This window comes from Gavia stellata, unplaced genomic scaffold (assembly GCF_030936135.1).
Source record: "Gavia stellata isolate bGavSte3 unplaced genomic scaffold, bGavSte3.hap2 HAP2_SCAFFOLD_34, whole genome shotgun sequence".
In the NCBI taxonomy this organism is placed as follows: Eukaryota; Metazoa; Chordata; class Aves; order Gaviiformes; family Gaviidae; genus Gavia; species Gavia stellata.
The window spans coordinates 1,509,166-1,527,196 of record NW_026776320.1 but is presented as its reverse complement, the minus strand read 5'-3'; the positions used below and the strand labels follow the sequence as shown (position 1 = coordinate 1,527,196).

The 18,031-nt window shown below is 42.3% G+C and overlaps 1 protein-coding gene across 1 annotated transcript in view; it reads left to right on the top strand.

Moving 5' to 3' along the window:
• The window catches only part of LOC132320855 (ATPase family AAA domain-containing protein 2-like), a 37,034-nt gene extending 21,844 nt beyond the window's left edge, over nt 1-15,190 (top strand). Inside the window, exons 4-17 of the mRNA XM_059834479.1 lie at nt 151-266; nt 2,050-2,224; nt 2,859-2,947; nt 3,294-3,453; nt 4,796-4,886; nt 5,316-5,697; nt 8,491-8,674; nt 10,202-10,387; nt 11,660-11,792; nt 11,939-12,135; nt 13,411-13,570; nt 13,930-14,052; nt 14,867-14,932; nt 15,081-15,190. Coding sequence (XP_059690462.1) covers nt 151-266; nt 2,050-2,224; nt 2,859-2,947; nt 3,294-3,453; nt 4,796-4,886; nt 5,316-5,697; nt 8,491-8,674; nt 10,202-10,387; nt 11,660-11,792; nt 11,939-12,135; nt 13,411-13,570; nt 13,930-14,052; nt 14,867-14,932; nt 15,081-15,190 — 2,172 coding nt within the window. The remainder of the gene's footprint in view (nt 1-150; nt 267-2,049; nt 2,225-2,858; nt 2,948-3,293; nt 3,454-4,795; nt 4,887-5,315; nt 5,698-8,490; nt 8,675-10,201; nt 10,388-11,659; nt 11,793-11,938; nt 12,136-13,410; nt 13,571-13,929; nt 14,053-14,866; nt 14,933-15,080) is intronic.
• The last annotated feature ends 2,841 nt before the right edge of the window (nt 15,191-18,031 follow it).

The following is an 18,031-nucleotide window of genomic DNA, read 5'->3' as shown; positions in this document are numbered from 1 at the left end:
ACAGCTACCTTGGTTTACAATTTTCTCTCAAGCAGTTTGAAAATTGCCCAGAGCATTTCCTTTGTGCTGACATACAATTGCTGATGGAACCTTATCAAGGTTGCAGCTTTCTTTAACATATAAAATGTGTTCTTTTGAATTTCTCTTTAGGTACGGTTTGATGGTGTGGGTGGTCTTTCTGACCACATTTCAGCTTTAAAAGAGATGGTCGTTTTTCCTTTGCTTTACCCAGAAGTCTTTGAGCGATTCAAAATTCAACCTCCAAGGTAACAGACATTGTTTCATAGAATCATAGAATGGTTTGGGTTGGAAGGGACCTTAAAGATCATCCAGTTCCAACCCTCTTCCATGGGCAGGGACACCTTCCACTAGAGCAGGTTGCTCAAAGCCCCATACAACCTGGCCTTGAACACTTCCAGGGTTGGGGCGTCCACAGCTTCTCTGGGCAACCTGTTCCAGTGCCTCACCACCCACATGGTGAAGAATTTCTTCCTTATAGCTGATCTCAATCCACCCTCTTTCAGTTTTAAAGCCATTACCCCTTGTCCTGTCACTACATGCCCTTGCAAAAAGTCCCTCTCCAGCTTTCCTGTAGGCCCCTTTCGGGTACTGGAAGGCTGCTCTAAGGTCTCCCCGGAGCCTTCACTTCTCCAGGCTGAACAATGCCAACTCTCTCAGCCTGTCTTCATAGGAGAGGTGCTCCAGCCCTCTGATCATCTTTGTGGCCCTCCTCTGGACTTGCGCCAACAGGTCCCTGTCCTTACGTGGGGGCCCCAGAGCTGAACGCAGTACTCCAGGGGGGGTCTCATGAGAGTGAAGTAGAGGGGAAGAATCACCTCCCTCGACCTGCTGGTCACCCATTTTCATGAGAATATTCAACTGAGGTATCAATATGTTTCCATGCTTCAAAATTTTCAGGAGTGTTGATGGGGTTTTTTAGCAGTAGTAAAAAGTAATTTCTTAAAAAATGGATAGAATCCAGAATATATGTAGGATCAAAGATGTACTGTGTGGGGAGAATATACTTTGAAAGTGTCTTGCCTTTAAAAGGCAGGGTTGGAGTGTTTTTGTTTTGAGTTCTACGTACAAGTCAACTTCATTAGTTTATAAGCAGGAAGAAGGAATTACCTACTGGTAGTCAACTGTAATTTGTTTCTTGGAAGTCCAGTTGTCTCTCCCACCGACTCTCTTTTTTTTCAAGTGCTCAAGTATCAAGTTTACAATTGATAGGACTTGCAACTAGAACCTTGCAGCGTTTGTTGTACTTAGTTATGAAATGAAATTATTAGTTAGCTTTACATATTCTTGGTCAGCAAAACTCAATCATGGTATATTGAAATACGACTTTTAATCCTTTGCTTTCAGTAACTTTAAAAGTATTACAAAGAACGACAACAAAATCTGTGTTTTGCTTCTTTATTCATTTAAATTCTTTTTGAAACAGCAGTGTATTGGCTTTTCTAGCTGATGGCTATATTTATCTGATGGCTATATTTATCTGATGGCTATATTTATATATCCCAGCTTCAGACTTCCTCCTCATTTATCATCAGCAATGGGAGACCAAGTCCACTAACTTAAAGCTTTTTACGGGAGAATTAAATGCTTTACTATCAAATCTTGCCTTTTGTGAAAACAAGAATGAATGTGCCGTGTATCATTGAAGAATGAACTGGTGATTCATAAGTTAGCCCAGTCTTAGATTCTGTGCTGAAGTTTGTTCTTGTTTGGCTCCACTGTGCTGTAACCACCCCTGTTAGTTTGTCAGCAGTTTTGGAAGTGTTGTTCTGGGACACTACGATCATTTCTCAAGGTTCTGTACATCTGCATGATCCTCTTTATTCATGTTGTTTACTGCCTTGTTGAGTTGTGTAGGAACACAAAACTTCCATCTGGTTTGACTTTTCTCACGCTTCAGCTGTTACCGCTCTCTTACACGTCAAGTGTAAGCTAGAGAGAAGAGTTGTGTGTTGTAGGGATGAGGGTTGTAATAGGTACTTTGCCATGATGTTTTTTTCTTATGTGAATCTTTGGTATTTTTAATTGCAGAGGCTGTCTCTTCTATGGCCCTCCAGGGACTGGGAAGACACTGGTTGCTCGTGCACTTGCTAATGAATGTAGCCAAGGTGACAGGAGAATAGCCTTTTTTATGAGAAAAGGTGCCGACTGCCTGAGTAAATGGGCGGGGGAATCTGAACGACAGCTTCGTTTATTGTTTGATCAGGTAAGGTGGAAACGTGCCACGTGTTCTGTCCGAGTTGTAACTGTGGTTTTCTGTGGTCAATATTTTTAAGAACTCACTCTTTTTTGGGTTTTGTCAGTTCCTTCCACTGAAACGGGATTGTCAGTGTTTCTTTTTTCAGTGGGTTTTTTAGGGGCTTGAAATCTTGAGATGTATTGGGAAAGATTAATAAAACAAATGAGAGAACCTCGCAAAGCAACACCCCCCCCCCCAAAAAAAAAAACATCAAACAGCCACAAAAAAGGTTTCAAGAGGCAAGAGACGGTGGCTTTAGATCAGAGGGAAACAGATGCAGGCTGCAAGCATGGTCATTTAAATTCATAACAGAAGCTTGCTTCCAGAACCTGTAATTGAATTAAGTCCTGGCTCTGTTCTCGGTGGTTGCCAAATAGCTGTAAATACTACTGGTATGATTTGTTTCCTGTCACCCAGTCTCAGTGGGTTGACATAGCTGCTGTCTTCTGTTACTCGTGCCACTTACTCCGTTAGCTCAATTAGTAGAGATCCCTGATGCTAGCTGGAAAAATCTAGCTCCAGTGACTTTCCAACCATGACGTTTTTCTCTTTAAAATTGTGCTGGTTTACTTATGTCAGTATTCCTGTGTTTTCATTCTAGGCCTACCAGATGCGACCTTCAATTATTTTCTTTGATGAGATAGATGGTCTTGCTCCTGTGCGGTCCTGTGAACAAGACGAAATCCATAGGTAGTACATTTTTTGTACCTACATAGAAGCTGCTTGATCTTTGTGAAAAGAAGACCACAACCTATTTAACTTCATGTGACACATTCATTTGTCCTGAAAACTAGTAATTCAATGCTACTAAACTTCAGATGGTTTTTAAACAATAATTGAAAACAATTCACTAAGCTTGAGAGCAGCACAAGACCTGTGTTACCTTGTCTGTTTTTTTATGTCTCAAAACGAGTCTTTCAGTAAGGAGCATCTCATCAATAAAAGCTTGTCCTTTTTGAGTGGTCACTGGAGAAGGTCATGTAAAATGTAACAAAATTTACTAACCCAGTGAATGAAAATTATATTTTTCTGTTAGCTCTATTGTATCAACACTTCTGGCACTTATGGATGGGTTAGACAGCAGAGGAGAGATTGTGGTAATTGGAGCCACCAACAGGCTGGATTCTATAGATCCTGCTTTACGAAGACCCGGACGGTTTGATCGAGAGTTCCTCTTCAGCCTGCCAAATAAAGAGGTCAGAACTTAAACTCAACCCTAATGCTAATGTGGCAAAGTCCCTCTTTGTAACAAAATCACATAACAGTGCAGTATCCCGGAGCAGTTAAAGTCGAAATCAGTGTTGTACAACTTGGACAAAAGAGTGATGTCTGGAGAGAGCTGCGTTGTGCTGTGGAGGGCAGATCTGGTACTGAATATATATGACTAAGATGATTTCAACAAGTAGGTAGTTCTAGAATTAATTTTGGTTTCACTGTGACCAGCCAAGAAAAGGGGATGCTGCTAGTCACCGAAATGTTTAAGTAAGGATCAATGTCTGAATTAGCTATAAATTACTGCTATCTCATCTGGAAAATGACAGAAATGGTGTGCACGCAAGAATTCCTTTTTGCTAACAACAACTTTTACCAAGGCTGGTGCTGGAGCAACTTAAGATTTTTCATTCCCAAAGCGGTTCATGTTTGCTTACTTATTTAATCCAATTAGGCACTTTCACCCTGAAGCGCTCTTGCTCTCAGTTCTTGGTTTATGAATGGATAGTGGACGTACCTGTGTTGGACTGTTCCCAGGCTGGGTATCCTGGGCGTTACCTATAAGTATTTGGGGATCTGACATTCTTACTGGTACTCGTTAACAGCGACTTGGACAAAGATGTGAAGTACACTGCACAGGTGCAGGGCTTGGGAAGCTTCTAGTTCAATGGCAATAGCTAAGCAATGAAAAAATAGGTATATAGCAACAAAAACATATTGGGGGGACGATAGTGTGCAAAACTGGAACCCTGTTTTTGTGGTTTTTCTCTGGCTACCGCTGAATTGCTTTTTCTTTTAGTAGCACTTTTTGGAAAAAGGATAAAATGCTTATTGGAGTGAAGGCTAATAAAAGTGCACTGAGCAGTGTAGTTAACACACACATTTGCCTCCAGTTTCTATCTGCTTTCAGGAACAGGAGAGGAGGTGCCATGAAATGGATATAATACACAGTTCCCTACTGTGGAAGAATTCTAGAAATCTGCCATAATTAATCTGTGTACCAGGAAATACTTAAATGAAAGTCTTGCTAAGATCAGACATGAAGACAGGCAACATTTGACATTTTCTGGATCAATGACAGGAGTTTGAGTCATAATTATTGTTCTTCGTAGTAACTGTAGCAATTTGAAAGGTAGTGCTAGGACTGTCTTCCTTGAATGAACTGGCAGAAAACCAAATTTGATGAACTAATGAGCCTGTCAGCATGAGATTTTGCTGAATTGGAGAGAAAAAGTATTTTTATTAATGTGAGGTGGTTTTGTGTTTTGTTTTTTATTTTTAAGAGAAAACTTAGGACAAACCAAAATGCAACCATTTTGTTTCCAGGCTAGAAAAGATATTTTCAAGATTCACACACGAGACTGGACCCCTAAGCCACTGGACATGTTTCTTGAAGAGCTAGCTGAAAAATGTGTTGGTAAGTTTGAAAACAAAGTCAGTCCCTGCACGTGACTGAGTCCTAAGGAATCTGAGCTTGTACCCGGCAGCACCCGAGCTCTTGTGCCTTGCTGCAGAGTGAGGCAGCTGACAGGCCTTGGGAGCAAACAAAGTTAGATGCTTCTTTTCTTGTCATTTTCTTCTTGTCTCTCAGAACATTAAAGAGCTTTGGGGCCTCTTCCTCAGGACTAAAGTTCTGATTAGGAGGCCGCTTCATAAGCGCAGGGTATCAGGCTGCGAGCCACGTAACAAAACTTCTCTGCAGTTCGGTAATGCTTTGGATTATCTCTTAGCCTGTTAATTTTTAGCTGCATACAAAGTCTTTCAGTGTTGCACTTTGGAAACCTTGGCCTTGACTTCTGTGTTGCCTGAGACTGACATAACATTTGATTCTTGTTTTGTTTATTAGGATACTGTGGTGCTGATATTAAATGCTTATGTGCTGAAGCTGCCCTCTGTGCTCTGCGCCGCCGCTATCCTCAAATATACAAAAGCAGTGAGAAACTGCAGTTAGATATTGCTTCTATTAAAATAACAGCGAAGGATTTTGTCATGGCTATGCAGAAGACTGTTCCAGCTTCACGGAGGGCTGTGGCTTCACCTGGGCGAGCACTATCACCTATTTCAAAACCACTGCTTGAAAACACACTAGCAAGAATTTTACAAGCCTTGCAGAGAGTATTTCCCCACGCAGAGCTTGCTCTAAAGAAGGGCCAACAGCAAGGTATAACAATAGTAGCTGCTTCTTTAAACTTCTGCCAAAGCAAAAACTTCCGATTTGTGCAATCAACGTACAGAAACCTCTCAGCCATAATGACAGTAGGATTTTATAATATGCACATGCACGCCTTTATTTCAGGAATATCGTGCATAGTTTTTATTCTGGATTCTAAACTGAAGTGCTGGATGGGAGCTGTGAATGACTCGCAATACATAGGAGAGAACTATGCATTCTCTCCTAGAGCACCCTGTTTCTCACAGTAGCTAATATCGTGTTTATCATTCATAGAGATGGATTTAAGGTTTAATGTGTGAGGCACCTCTTTCAAAATAAATGTTTAAATGGGGGGAGAGGGCATTTTTACATGAATGCTTCTAATTCCTGTGAAGAATGTCAGAACCACAATACAACTATAAGTGGTTTAAGCTAAATATTGTTACAGCTATCGTGATTTTTAACCATAGTCTCCTAATTTGAATGTTTGTGGATCACACTGTACGCCTGCACATGAGATCAGAATGTTTCAGTAACGTATACTCTGGGGCTTGGCTTGCATAGCATATGTGAGCTTACACTCCTGACTGCATCAACCCTGACCAAGTTGTCTGTCGGATGGTGACAGCAAATAAATTGATAAACTCGCTGCACTCCTGATTAACGGAGATCCATGAATAGTTAGTTATTATCCTAATCCCTGGAGAATATCCTGCCAGTATTACTCCCAGTAGAGCTGGTAGATTGTTTGCATTGGTGAAAGAGGCAGAAACCCACCAACAATATAAAAGCAGAGAGGCTAAGGGATTGGTAATTGCATCCCGTCTCCGTTGTCGGCCTTTCATGATCTCTTTCTTCGGGGATCTTTGAGGAGCCTTATTTAGAAGATGTGTTGGTCTGTATATTCTGACTCACTAGTCCTAGACAAAGGGAAGTCTGTGGCCACCACATTCACTTAATTTCCCCACATCCAGTGGGGGAACCTGCTCCAGAAGGAAGTGGCCTTGTTGGGTTCTTCAGGTGCCTAGGAACTACAGAAGTTCCTAATCATCTTTATTCTAAGGAAGAAACCTCCTATTGTTTTCACCAACAGAGAGAGAATACCTTATGCAAATCATGTGATGTAGGACAGCTTTGTAGAGACTTGTGCAATCTCCTTAGATCTGTGGTAGGATAAACTCTTCAGAAAATAACATTCTGCATGTGCCCTCAAATGAGGAAATACAATATAAGGGGTCTCCAGCACTGATTTAGAAGCTGTATTAATGTGAGAGGAAGATATGGACTATTCAGGAAAGTTAACAAACCTCTCTTGTCTTTCAGACAGTTTAAATCATATTTTAAGAAATTATGCAATTGACAGTGATGAGGAATCACCATCAATCTTTGAAGATAAGCCAACTCCTGAAATGCCTGGTAGACAAAAGGAAAAATTCCTCAATTTTAGCAGGTACATATTTGTCCCTTTATGTTTGCATTATTAAGATGGCCGTGTCTGTAAACAGTTTTGGTGTGAGGGGTGGTAGATGAAGAAGTAGAGGGGAGGGGTGTGGGGGGGTGATCAATATTTGCAAGAAGTAAGCGTGAAGATCCAGCTGGGTACTGAGGTTCTAATGGAGTACACTGCCATAACCCATCAAACTGAATGGCCCAGCCCTCTTTTCCTAAGTCAAAGTGGTCCACAGACTATTAGAATGTGTTGATTTAATCCATGGCATTCCTTGAAAGACTCAAGACCAAAGAAACGTGCTGCCTGTCCTTTTAGCTAAAAAAACCCTACAGATTCGTGTAGACATCTTTTGCCCTTCTAATTTCCAAGATTGTTAAACCAGTAGCGAATTATGTAGCAGAAACAGAACTGAGAAATGGTTTGTTAAAACACTGTGAGAAAAACTTAAACAATGTCTGCATTTTGTACCTTTAACCGACTAAGTTTATGTTAACTTTTTAACATTTTAATGTGGAAGTCATATAAGCTGACAGTTGAAAAAACAGATTATTGTCGTCACTGGTGGGTCAGTTATTTTTCTCACTTTCTATTGCTGCGCTGTCCAGAAAATCTTCTGACCTGCTGAGCTTGGTTAGGTCTCTAGATCTTTGACTTCAGCCAGCAAAGGTACAATAGTATTGTGGTGGAAAAAACCGAATGCTCTTCACAAATGTGTTTCATCCTAGTAAAGCAGTATTACTAGGAAATTAATAGACAATTCAAAGATGAAACATTAGAATGACTGACTAAAATAAATATACATCTTAATACATATTGAGTGTACTGCTGTAATTTAACCAGTCCATTTGTGTACTTCTTCAGATACAGCTAATGTGTTTCAGTGCCCACGTTAATTTTTTTCTAGAAATGTTGTTCTACTCCTTCCTTCCCACTATCTCCAGTAACTATGGCCAAATTTCAGCTAAACTAGACAGATGTAGAGATCTCACAGCTACTTAAACTCAAGACCTACTGAAAATCAGTGTCTACGGGCAGTGAGGAGATCCAGATAGGCGTGTGCTGAGAGATAGAGTTGTTATTCTCCCCCATATCGGGTTACTGATGAGTTGTCACATGTGTATTTAGCTGGACAGTCCCCCTGTATGATTTAAGAGCCGTTACTTAACCCAGCCAAAGGAACAGCAGACATGCTGGGGATTGGCAGGATTTCTTAAGGGAGGTATGGTACAAGTTTTTTAAAAAGAAAATGGGCTTTGACAGTGTTCCTGATCACAGACCAGCTTATTATTTGCTGGAACATGGAGAGTATTTACCGAAAGGGAAAAAAAAAAGAAAGAAAGGTGTATAGGAAAAAACCTTATCCTCTGTGTGCCTATTCATCACCTCATTTTTAAACTTGTTTTCTTCTTCCTGTTCTAGAAATGCTTATTACCAGCCAACATCTTGCAGGCCACGGTTCTTACTAGTTGGAGAGCCAGGATACGGGCAAGCTTCTCATTTGGCACCTGCAGTAATACATGCCCTGGAAAAGTTTCCAGTCTATACACTAGACCTATCTGTTCTGTTTGTTAGCATCACATCATCGGAAGAAACATGTGCACAGGTACCTTTTTTTCTCTTTAATCTCATAAACTAGTAAAGTAAGCAAAATTCATTGTTAATGGAGGTGCCCTGGTTTGAATGTGCTGTTAGGTTTACTTCTGTCTGAAAAGCCACTTTTCTGCTAGATCAAATGATACCAAATGAGGATGTTACATGTGGCCGTATCTTTCATTCCAAAGGAATGGAAAGTGAGGATGTTGCTAGCAGCTTGGGAAGCTGGGAGGTGCTGCTAATAAACCCCTCTTTATAGCAAGAAGTCCTCCCCATCTCGGTGGGATCCAGAAAGTTGTTTTCATGGCTGCTTAAGAATCTGTGCTCCCAGTAGATGGCTCTGCAGCAGCCTGACTGCCTGTCATGCACTTTTTGTAACCTTCATTTTCATTATATTTGTAAGGCAATCAAGCTTTTGGGGAAAAGAAGTGTTTCTTTTCTTATATATACCTATACAGCTTGTACTGCTGCAGTATATGCAGGAAAAGCGTTAAAATTCATGGAACGCTTACGTTTGTTTTTCTTATACTAGAAATTAAATATAAGCAGATTTAGTGCTGTTTTCCTTTTTACTTTTAGGCAGGAAATCCCTTTCATTGTTTGACATCACTGTATTAAAATATTTTCACCTTTAGTAGCAGCATTTGAGAGCTCTACAAGTAAGGATGGACATGTTACATGACTGGAGACTCATTTGTCACATAAGAGGAACAATTCCTTTTGTGTTATGTGATGGTTGCACCTGCGGTCATATAACTAGCATGTCTAGTCACTGCCCGGATATACCACGTGCACTTCCCATCTTGTGACAGGAACTCCCTGAATATTGATAATCTGAAAGGGTGCACGGAGAAATTTGTCATGTGAAAGGACTGTTGCCGCTTCCCTCATGTGGTAGATGCATGTCCTCTTCTGTGATCGACGTACCATCTGTAGGCAATGGCTTGTGGTCTTCCAAAGCACGTAATCTGGTCTGATTGATAATGAGAGGCTGTGAGTGATTTAGCTATTCAGGCAGCTATTCAGACTGGTCACCTCTTATAAAATGTACGTGAAGTTATGAATTGTAACCAGGCTTCTTTCACAGTGTCAGCCCTCATCTTTTCACATAGGTCTTTGCTTGTTCAAACTGTGCTTCAGAGTGACTTGGATATGTGCGCACCCTGAATTGAAAATGGTGCAGTCAGAGTCGTGTAGTGATTTACCCAGGCTAATACATCTTGCTCAAGGGTTAGTCTTGTTTTTTCAGGCACACCACCACAGCAGCTGAGTTGTAAGGCTCTTTAGGCATTACCTTAAACCTAAGTAGTTTTGAAATCAGGCAGAGATTCAGGTCAGTTTCTGTCTGTGTAGCAATGTCCATATTTGAGTAAAGTGAAAATTTTACCTTATTGTTAAGGAGTTGTTTTTTGTTGGATTGTTTTGATGTTTTGGCTGCATGTGCTCCTATTTCATAAGACAGTTTGACTGACACGTAGTTATTTATTAGCCTGTTCTACATGGTTTAGTTTTCTTATCCAAGCTTTCATTTTACCAGTTGATGCGAGAAGCACAAAGAACAGCACCAAGTATCATTTATATTCCACATATCCATTTGTGGTGGGAGGCTGCTGGAGCTACATTGAGAGCTACTTTTACAACACTACTGCAGAACATTCCAGCATTTGCTCCAGTTTTGCTGCTTGCAACATCTGATGTGTGTCATGCAGATCTCCCAGAAGAGGTATTTCTGTTGATACTTTTCTTACTTTTTTTAGTCAGTTTTTTGTTAATTTATAAATCCTTTAAACGTTGGAGTACTGTGCACTCTTAAGCAAATTCATACTGTTATTACTCAGGCACCCTAACCAGGTCTCTTAAAATTTGCTTAGACAAAACAATGCTTGAAAGCATTTGCCTAAAGTGTTTTCTGAGTAAAGAGCTTGACTTTGACCCAACTTTTTCCCCCTTCTCACACACTCATGCTCATTAGACAGACATAAACATTTACTTCAGACAATAATTCCAGTGACTTCAAGATTGTTAGGTATGTACTTAGTCAAGAATATACGGTGCTTGAAATGTACATGGCAAAAAGATACTTTTACTGAAAAGTGAAAGATAGTTTTACAGAGAAAGTACGATGGTCACACTCTTAATGATGGAATGTAATTTCAAATTTAAATTCTTTATTAAAAATTTCAATTTCTTTCTTCATATCAGTGAAAGCTTTACAAATCAGAAAGCTAAGTTCCAACTTCTGTTTAAGTAACTTGGAAATCTATTTTTAGTTGTATTTCTTAACAAAATTCAGTAAGAGTATGTGCTTAGCTTTCTAGGTATCTGAGAGTGTGCATTAAAGGAAGGTGTTCAAAATGTGAATATGCTGCTCTGATTATTTTGTCTCATTTACTGGGGGGAGAGAGGGGGTTGCCTAGATGTGTTTATCATCAAATGCTTTGAAAGGGCTTAACTTTCTACAGAAATTCTTCTACGGTTAATAAATTCTTTCTAAAATAAGTATTGAAATTCCTTCCATACTTTCTGGTAGTAGAGATTGAAAAATGGAGTAAAACTTGGAAGTGTGCAGCTTTAGACACCTCATTTAAATTAATTTAAAAAAAACCCACAGCACCTTACCAAAAAAGCCCACACTTGTCTCCTGAATCCTGCCTGTTCCTTCGATAGCTGCCATAAAGATTCAAACTAAAGGACAGCAAGGCAGGTAAATACAAAATAAGCAGTCTAGGAGGTGCTGAATGTCAGCACTTTATCAGTGTACCATAGGGTCCCTTCATTGAGCTTTAACTCTAGAGGTGTTCTTTAGAGAAGATACTTTAATTTGCCATGCTAACCTATGAAAATCCAGCCTTTTAAGGCCAAGAAGATACCTTTTCACAGTTTGTCTTATCAAGGTGATTATTCGGTTTAATTTGGAAAGGCACTCATCTTTTTGGAACAGAACATGAATTTGTGTGACCTTACATCTGAAATATCTTTTCTCCTCATGCTTTAGATAAAAGAATTGTTTATTAATGATGATGAAGTGTTCAAAATCCAGTTGCCTAATGAGGAAGAAAGAAGAACATTTTTTGAGGACTTAATTGTAAATCAAACTGCTAAACCTCCTGCATCAAAAACTAAGACAGGTGAGGATATTCTACATAGAAAACTTTGCTAACTGTAAGTTAACAGCTCTACAGCATTTGCTTTGGTGGTAATTTTCTATCAATAATTTTTCATAGGCTTGTATTTGAGTACCGTAAATTGACTAAAAGTTTCTGATTCTTTTAAGCTTGGCAGACATTGGAAGTACTGCCTGTAGCACCACCGCCTAAGCCTCCACAGCTGACAGAGGAAGAAATAAGACAGCTGGAGGAGCAGGAGGAGGATATATTGTGTGAACTGAGGATTTTCTTAAGGGATGTGACTCGTAGACTTGCCGGTGACAGACGTTTCAGAGCATTTACAAAGCCTGTCGACCCAGAGGAGGTAAATTAGTGTTGATCTGTAATACCATTTTATCTGGGTGTATTCATAATTTCTGCATGTTTATATTTCTCAGAGTTTGTGTGCTCTTTATAGGAAGGTTTGTCTTTGTTTTTAGGACTGTACTATTCTGATTTTTCAAGAAGCAGGAAGTTTGCTTTTACTTTTGCTGACTCCTTGAGGCCCTCAAATGTCTGTTATTTGAGTTTCACTGAAAGCCCCGGGTTCCTTCTGCAATGCCTTCAGAACTTTAGAATATTTCAGTTGGAAGGGACCTATAACAATCATCTAGAGCGACTGCCAGTTAGACCAACTGCCAGTTAGACCAACTGCCAACACAGTTCACTCATGAAAAGGCTTTGACATGTAGGCATGTTACAGCACTGAAAAGCAGAGAGATCTCTTTCTTTATAATTATAAACAGTATCTATAGGACTGTTTTAATAAAGCCTAAAGCTCTTTAATTGACTCGCAGTAGTTTCTGTGAGAACAGGAGTAAGAACAGCAGTTTTTAAAATAAATTCTAAGATTCTATTCTCTGTTTCATCTGGGGCTCCTCCGTATAAGATCAACCATAAGGGCTGTGTGGTTTCTTCTTCTTCCCATACGCTTCTGTCTTTTTTTTTTCTCATGTAATGTATTGAATAAGTCTAAGCCAGGGGCATATACTTCGAAGTCAGCTGTCGTTTTAATAGAGCTTTGCATTTCAGCAAAGTCCTGTTCCCCTAAACATCCACTGACTTGTCTTTCCCTTTACTTCTAGTTTCTGAGATGTAAATAACCTAAACAAACCTAGATGTCCTCATCTATACTAGTCATTAGGCTCCTTTTATGGTCTGAGTAAAGAAATCGGCACCTCTCGGTCCAGTTATCTCATGCAAAAGTAGATGCCTAGGACAGATACTTCAAAGGTGCATTCCTGCACCTTTTTCTTCCCGCCAACAACAAAGAGAATCTCGGGTGACTCTACTGAGAAAGCTTTCTTTGCTGTGATTTTCTGAAGCGAAGTGAAATGAATCCCACTCTGGGTGTCTGCTCCCTTCTCTGCCCCACACGTGCTTCTGACCTCCCTGCTTCTTGTTTTTCCCTCTTCTGGTCTGTCTCTTCAAAGCCAGTTGAAATAGCCCTTCTATTTTCAAGCAACTAACTGGTTAATTTCCATATCTTTGGATGTGTCATAAATATTTGGGGTTTTGAAGAAGTCCTTTATTTTACGTTATTAAAATAATGTTGGTAGATACTGTGTTAAATCTCTGAACACGCATATTTCATTTGTAGGTACCTGATTATGACGCAGTTATTAAACAGCCCATGGACCTTTCGGCAGTTCTCTCGAAGATTGACTTGCACCAGTACCTAACTGCAGGAGATTTCCTAAAAGACATCGATCTAATCTGCAGCAATGCTTTACAGTACAACCCAGATAAAGACCCTGGAGGTGAGAATGTGTTTTTATCCCTAATTTGGAAAAATTAAAAATGTATAAATTGATAAACGTCGTCTGTGGACAGTAGACTTGGAATTAGATCATTTTAAACATCCACAGAGAGCATTTCTTGCCAGGATGTAAATGTTGGAGCATTAAACTACTTGGACAAGAAATTGTGATAGAAGTGTTGATCAGTAACTAGTGCTTTTGCTTTAATGATTAACTTTTATGTTGTTATGCTGAAAATATTCACTGAGATAACCCTTCAGAACCTATCTATGAAAAGAGCAAAATCTTTCGATAAGTAATCAAAATAAAGGATTTCATCAGCTGGTAGAAAAGACTCAGTTCTGACTGTAAAATTTCAGATCGTCTCATTAGGCACAGAGCTTGTGCTTTGAGAGATACTGCATATGCCATCGTGAGAGAGGAAATGGATGAAGATTTTGAGCAGCGCTGTGAAGAAATTCAAGAATCTCGCAAGAAAAGAGGTATGGTTTTTGACACTAATGATTTTAAGACTTGTCTCGGTATTTGTAACCAACAATGCAAGACACAATTCTTTGCTATCTGTTCTTTATTGCAAGGTTGTAGCTCTTCAAAGTATGCTCCGCCTTACTACCGTGTAATGCCAAAGCAGAACTATGTTCCTGGCTGTGAGAAAACAGACCCAAAGTGTAACGAAAAGATGAAGATGCCAGCAGCGCCTGTAGATTCCAGTACACCGTGCTCTGAAGGCAAGTTGCATTTTATTCAGACTTTCCTGGAGAAGGTGCTAAAGTCACTGATACCTTCTCTGGTTTTGTGACATAACAGGTTTCTGTGATGCCTGGTTCTTCGTGCCAGAGGCGTTCAGTGTTTTTAATTTGCTTCAAAACGTGAGATAAATCCAGAGGTCATTCATTCGATAGAGTTATGAAGTTCAAGTACAGTGGATGGTTTACATTGTAAGACACTGGACTTGATGACCCAACTGACATTTAACGGCTCCTAAATTGCTCTCTCTTGAAGTCAAAAATGTTGTACATGGCAGTTTCTGAATACTCAACTAGCTTTTAGTTACGAGAAACAGTATTTTTCCCTTCCCTGCCCTCAAATGCTAAAATCTATGCCACCTCTTAGTGTGATTTCCAACTGAAGGGGGAAAGGGCAGAAAAATAGGGGAGCAATAATAATAGATATGTAAAGGAAAGACAATTATTTCCTCACTTTTCCTGTGAAAAGGACATGAAGGAACAAAGGGACTTGGGTCTCTTTCGGCTAAAACGCATGACATGGTGTGAACTTTCCTGGTCTCCATAACAGGACTAGGAATTTTGCCATTGACTTCACCCATGCGCTTTGTGCAGTACTCCGTCGATACAAAGAACGGTGGGTTTTTCTGGAAGGCAAAAATGCTAAGTTTGTTTTAAACAAGGTTAACAGAAAGCGTGTGAGGTGTAAGTCTTCACAGGCAAATTTTTCTCCAGCAAATATTCCCTTAAAATTGTCTCTTTAACTCTGCCCAACATGTGTTTAGCTTCTGAAGTTTACAGCTTTATAACCGATTTGAAGAAGGGCTCGTCTCCAAATGCTTTTCTGTTCATCTATATTAGTTCACGTAGTAAGACAGTAAGCAACTTCACCTAATAACTTTGCTTTCTGGTCATATTTCCTATCTAAAGTAAGAATTCTCTGCTCATAAAATCTTGAAGCTGATGGTTTTGTGAGTGAAATTCTGTAGCTGGCTTTTTAAAATCTAATAGCAAATTGACCTCATTAACTTGCAACTCTTTCTCTAGACATATGTAGGGAGACAGACAATGTTACCTGAGCTCCTTTGATAATTTTCCTTGTAAGTCAAGTAAGATGAGGATGCTGGATTTTGAAGGAAGAACTGTTCTGGTAATGTTTTGGCTTACTTTTTCTGATATCTCTTTGTAGAGATGTCAAAAAGGAAACGCAGAAAGAACAAAGCGTCTTCAAGTATCGCAGCAAAGAGGAGGAAATTTTAGTTCAATAAAGAGAATAAAGTTCCAGAAGACCAAAATGAAGCAGAGAGTGCGGAAGAGTCTCCAGAAGAACATGTTTCTAACATGGATTGCACGGAAGTTGAGTCCACGCAGGATTCTTCTATGGAAGAAAATGGAAGCGTACTTCAAGAACGACAGAAAAATGGGCATGAAAATAAATCTGGGTCAGAAAACGAAAGAGAGAGGGTTCTTCTTGTGGCTAAATCTGCTTCTGAAAAGAAAAGTGTCATGCTTTCTGAACATTCAGACCTAAGAGAGGACAGTGAAATGCCAGATTGCCAAATAGCAGAAAGTTCTGAAGACGGAGATTCAAATGGTAAGTGAAAGGTCAAACAGGTCCTTTAGCTCCTTTTTCTTCCTGAGGAGGATTACACTATTTATTAGGAGGGGGGAGGGGGGGGGGGAGAAGGGGAGGGGAGGGGAGGGGAGGGGAGAGGAAATATTTCCAGTCGGAAGGGACCTACAATGATCATCTAGTCCAACTGCCCAACCAGTCGAGGGCTGACCCGAAGTTAAAGCATGTGGAGGGCACTGTCCAAATGCCTTTTTTTGGGGCACTGACAGGCAGGGGGCATCGACTACTGCTCTAAGAAGGACTGTTCCAGTGTTTGACCACCCAGGAAATGGTGGGCATAGCCCCAGGAAAAGGGGGAGAAAGCAGCACGGGTGGGGATAGCAACGCCACCTGCACTGTGAGAAACACCAAGACTTTTTTGGCAATTTTCAAGCCTTTATTTTCTTTTACTGCCTGATAATTAGACTTAGAGGGCTGGCAGCCCTTGAGGGCCGGCACATGCCCCAGCTGCTGGCCCACCCCGGTTTCGGCAGTGCCTGGGGCATTCTTCTAGTGCTGCCGGCGGGGTGGCCTCTTCTTGGCTAGAGAGGAAGCCTCGGGGCTGCCAGCCCTCCTCTTCGGGGGCCGCCGTGGCCCCCCAGGGGAGTGGTCCCTGCCCCGGCTGGGAGTAGATGGATGTGCCATGGCCTCCTCGGGATCCTCCGGGGGCTCTTCTTGCTCCCCAGGAATAGGAACGGGGGCAGAGGGAGGGCTGCCAGGACCCCCACGAAGGGCAGCTGCTGAGGTGCTGGGGAGGTCGTCCACATTGGTTCCCTCGGAGCTGCTGGAGGGGGCCGGGACAGGTGTGGGAGACCCTCCTCGGGAGGCAGCGGGGCTGGGGGCAGCCACGGGGCTGCCCTCCCGCTCCCCGGCAGCATGGCCATCCTCCAGACCCAGCAGACGGTGGGCTTCCCCACTGCACCGTCGCACAGCAACATTAATAAGTTGGTGCACAAATGTTGCCGCACGGCTTTGGAGGGAGGCCCCCAGCAGCTGGACCAGTAGGTCTTCATCCAGCCCAAAGAGGACCAGGAGGGGCATGACGAGGTCCTCCACGATGGCCGCCAGCGAACGCCGGTTCCCAAAGATCCGTCCCAGCTCCTGACGCACCCAGGTCAGAAGGGGCTGGAGGAGAGCTGGGTGGACCCGGAAAAGGGATGCCCAGGTGTTGGGCTGGAGGCCACCCAGAGAAGCCCTGGACACCATCCCCACAGGCTGTGGTTGTGTCGCTGCAGGGCTGTGGGCAGCTGGATGGCCAGGAACTCCTCCTGCCTGGTGGCTGACGACGGATGAAGCCACAGGTGGGACAACATGCTCCTCAAAGTTGTCGTCTGCCCGCACCGAGTGCACGATGGAGAGGATCCTCCTCTTGCAGAGGGGGCACTCGGGCTTGCTCTCAGCCCACCGCAGGATGCACCCGTAACAGAATTGGTGGAGGCATGGCATCACGTAAGCGGCATTGTCCCAGCTGTCCAGGCATATTGGACAGCAGTTCTCCAGCTCCGTGGCCATGCTCTCCACGTGCTGCGGTGGGCTGGGGGGAGCTGGCGATGTCAAGAGGCTCCCTCGCACCGGTGCTGCAGCAGCGGGTGTCACACTAGAAAAGGAAGAGAGGCCACGGTCATTGGGTGGCCTGGCGAGGGGTGGAAGAAATGCCCAGGTCCCTCAAGAAGGAAACCCTCCCAGCTCCCCAGGGTGAGGTGTCCCCGCACAGCTCACCTCTGCTGCTGTGAGGGTGCCTCCTGGGTGCCCCGGCTGCCTGAAGCTGGCAGGGCCGGGAAAATCCTTTGACGGCTCTGGGGCTGGACACGGAGAGCTGCAACAAACAACTCCCTGAGCACGACACCAGCACCAAAGGCCTCGCTTAACACTCCAAACCTCGCGAACTCGCTCAGCTGGAGTGCTGGCACGAGCTGGCTGGGTGCGACTCGGCGCCCAGATATAAGCAGTGGGGGACGCCTGGTCACAATCCATCGCTTGGGAATATCACAGTCCGTCACTAGGTGACATCACAGTCTGTCTCTCGGGGACGTCTCAGTCCACCCCTTGGTGACAACAGAACCCATCGGTTGAATCGGGGATTCAGTGACATCAGAACCCATATCTTGTTGATGACACTGTCCC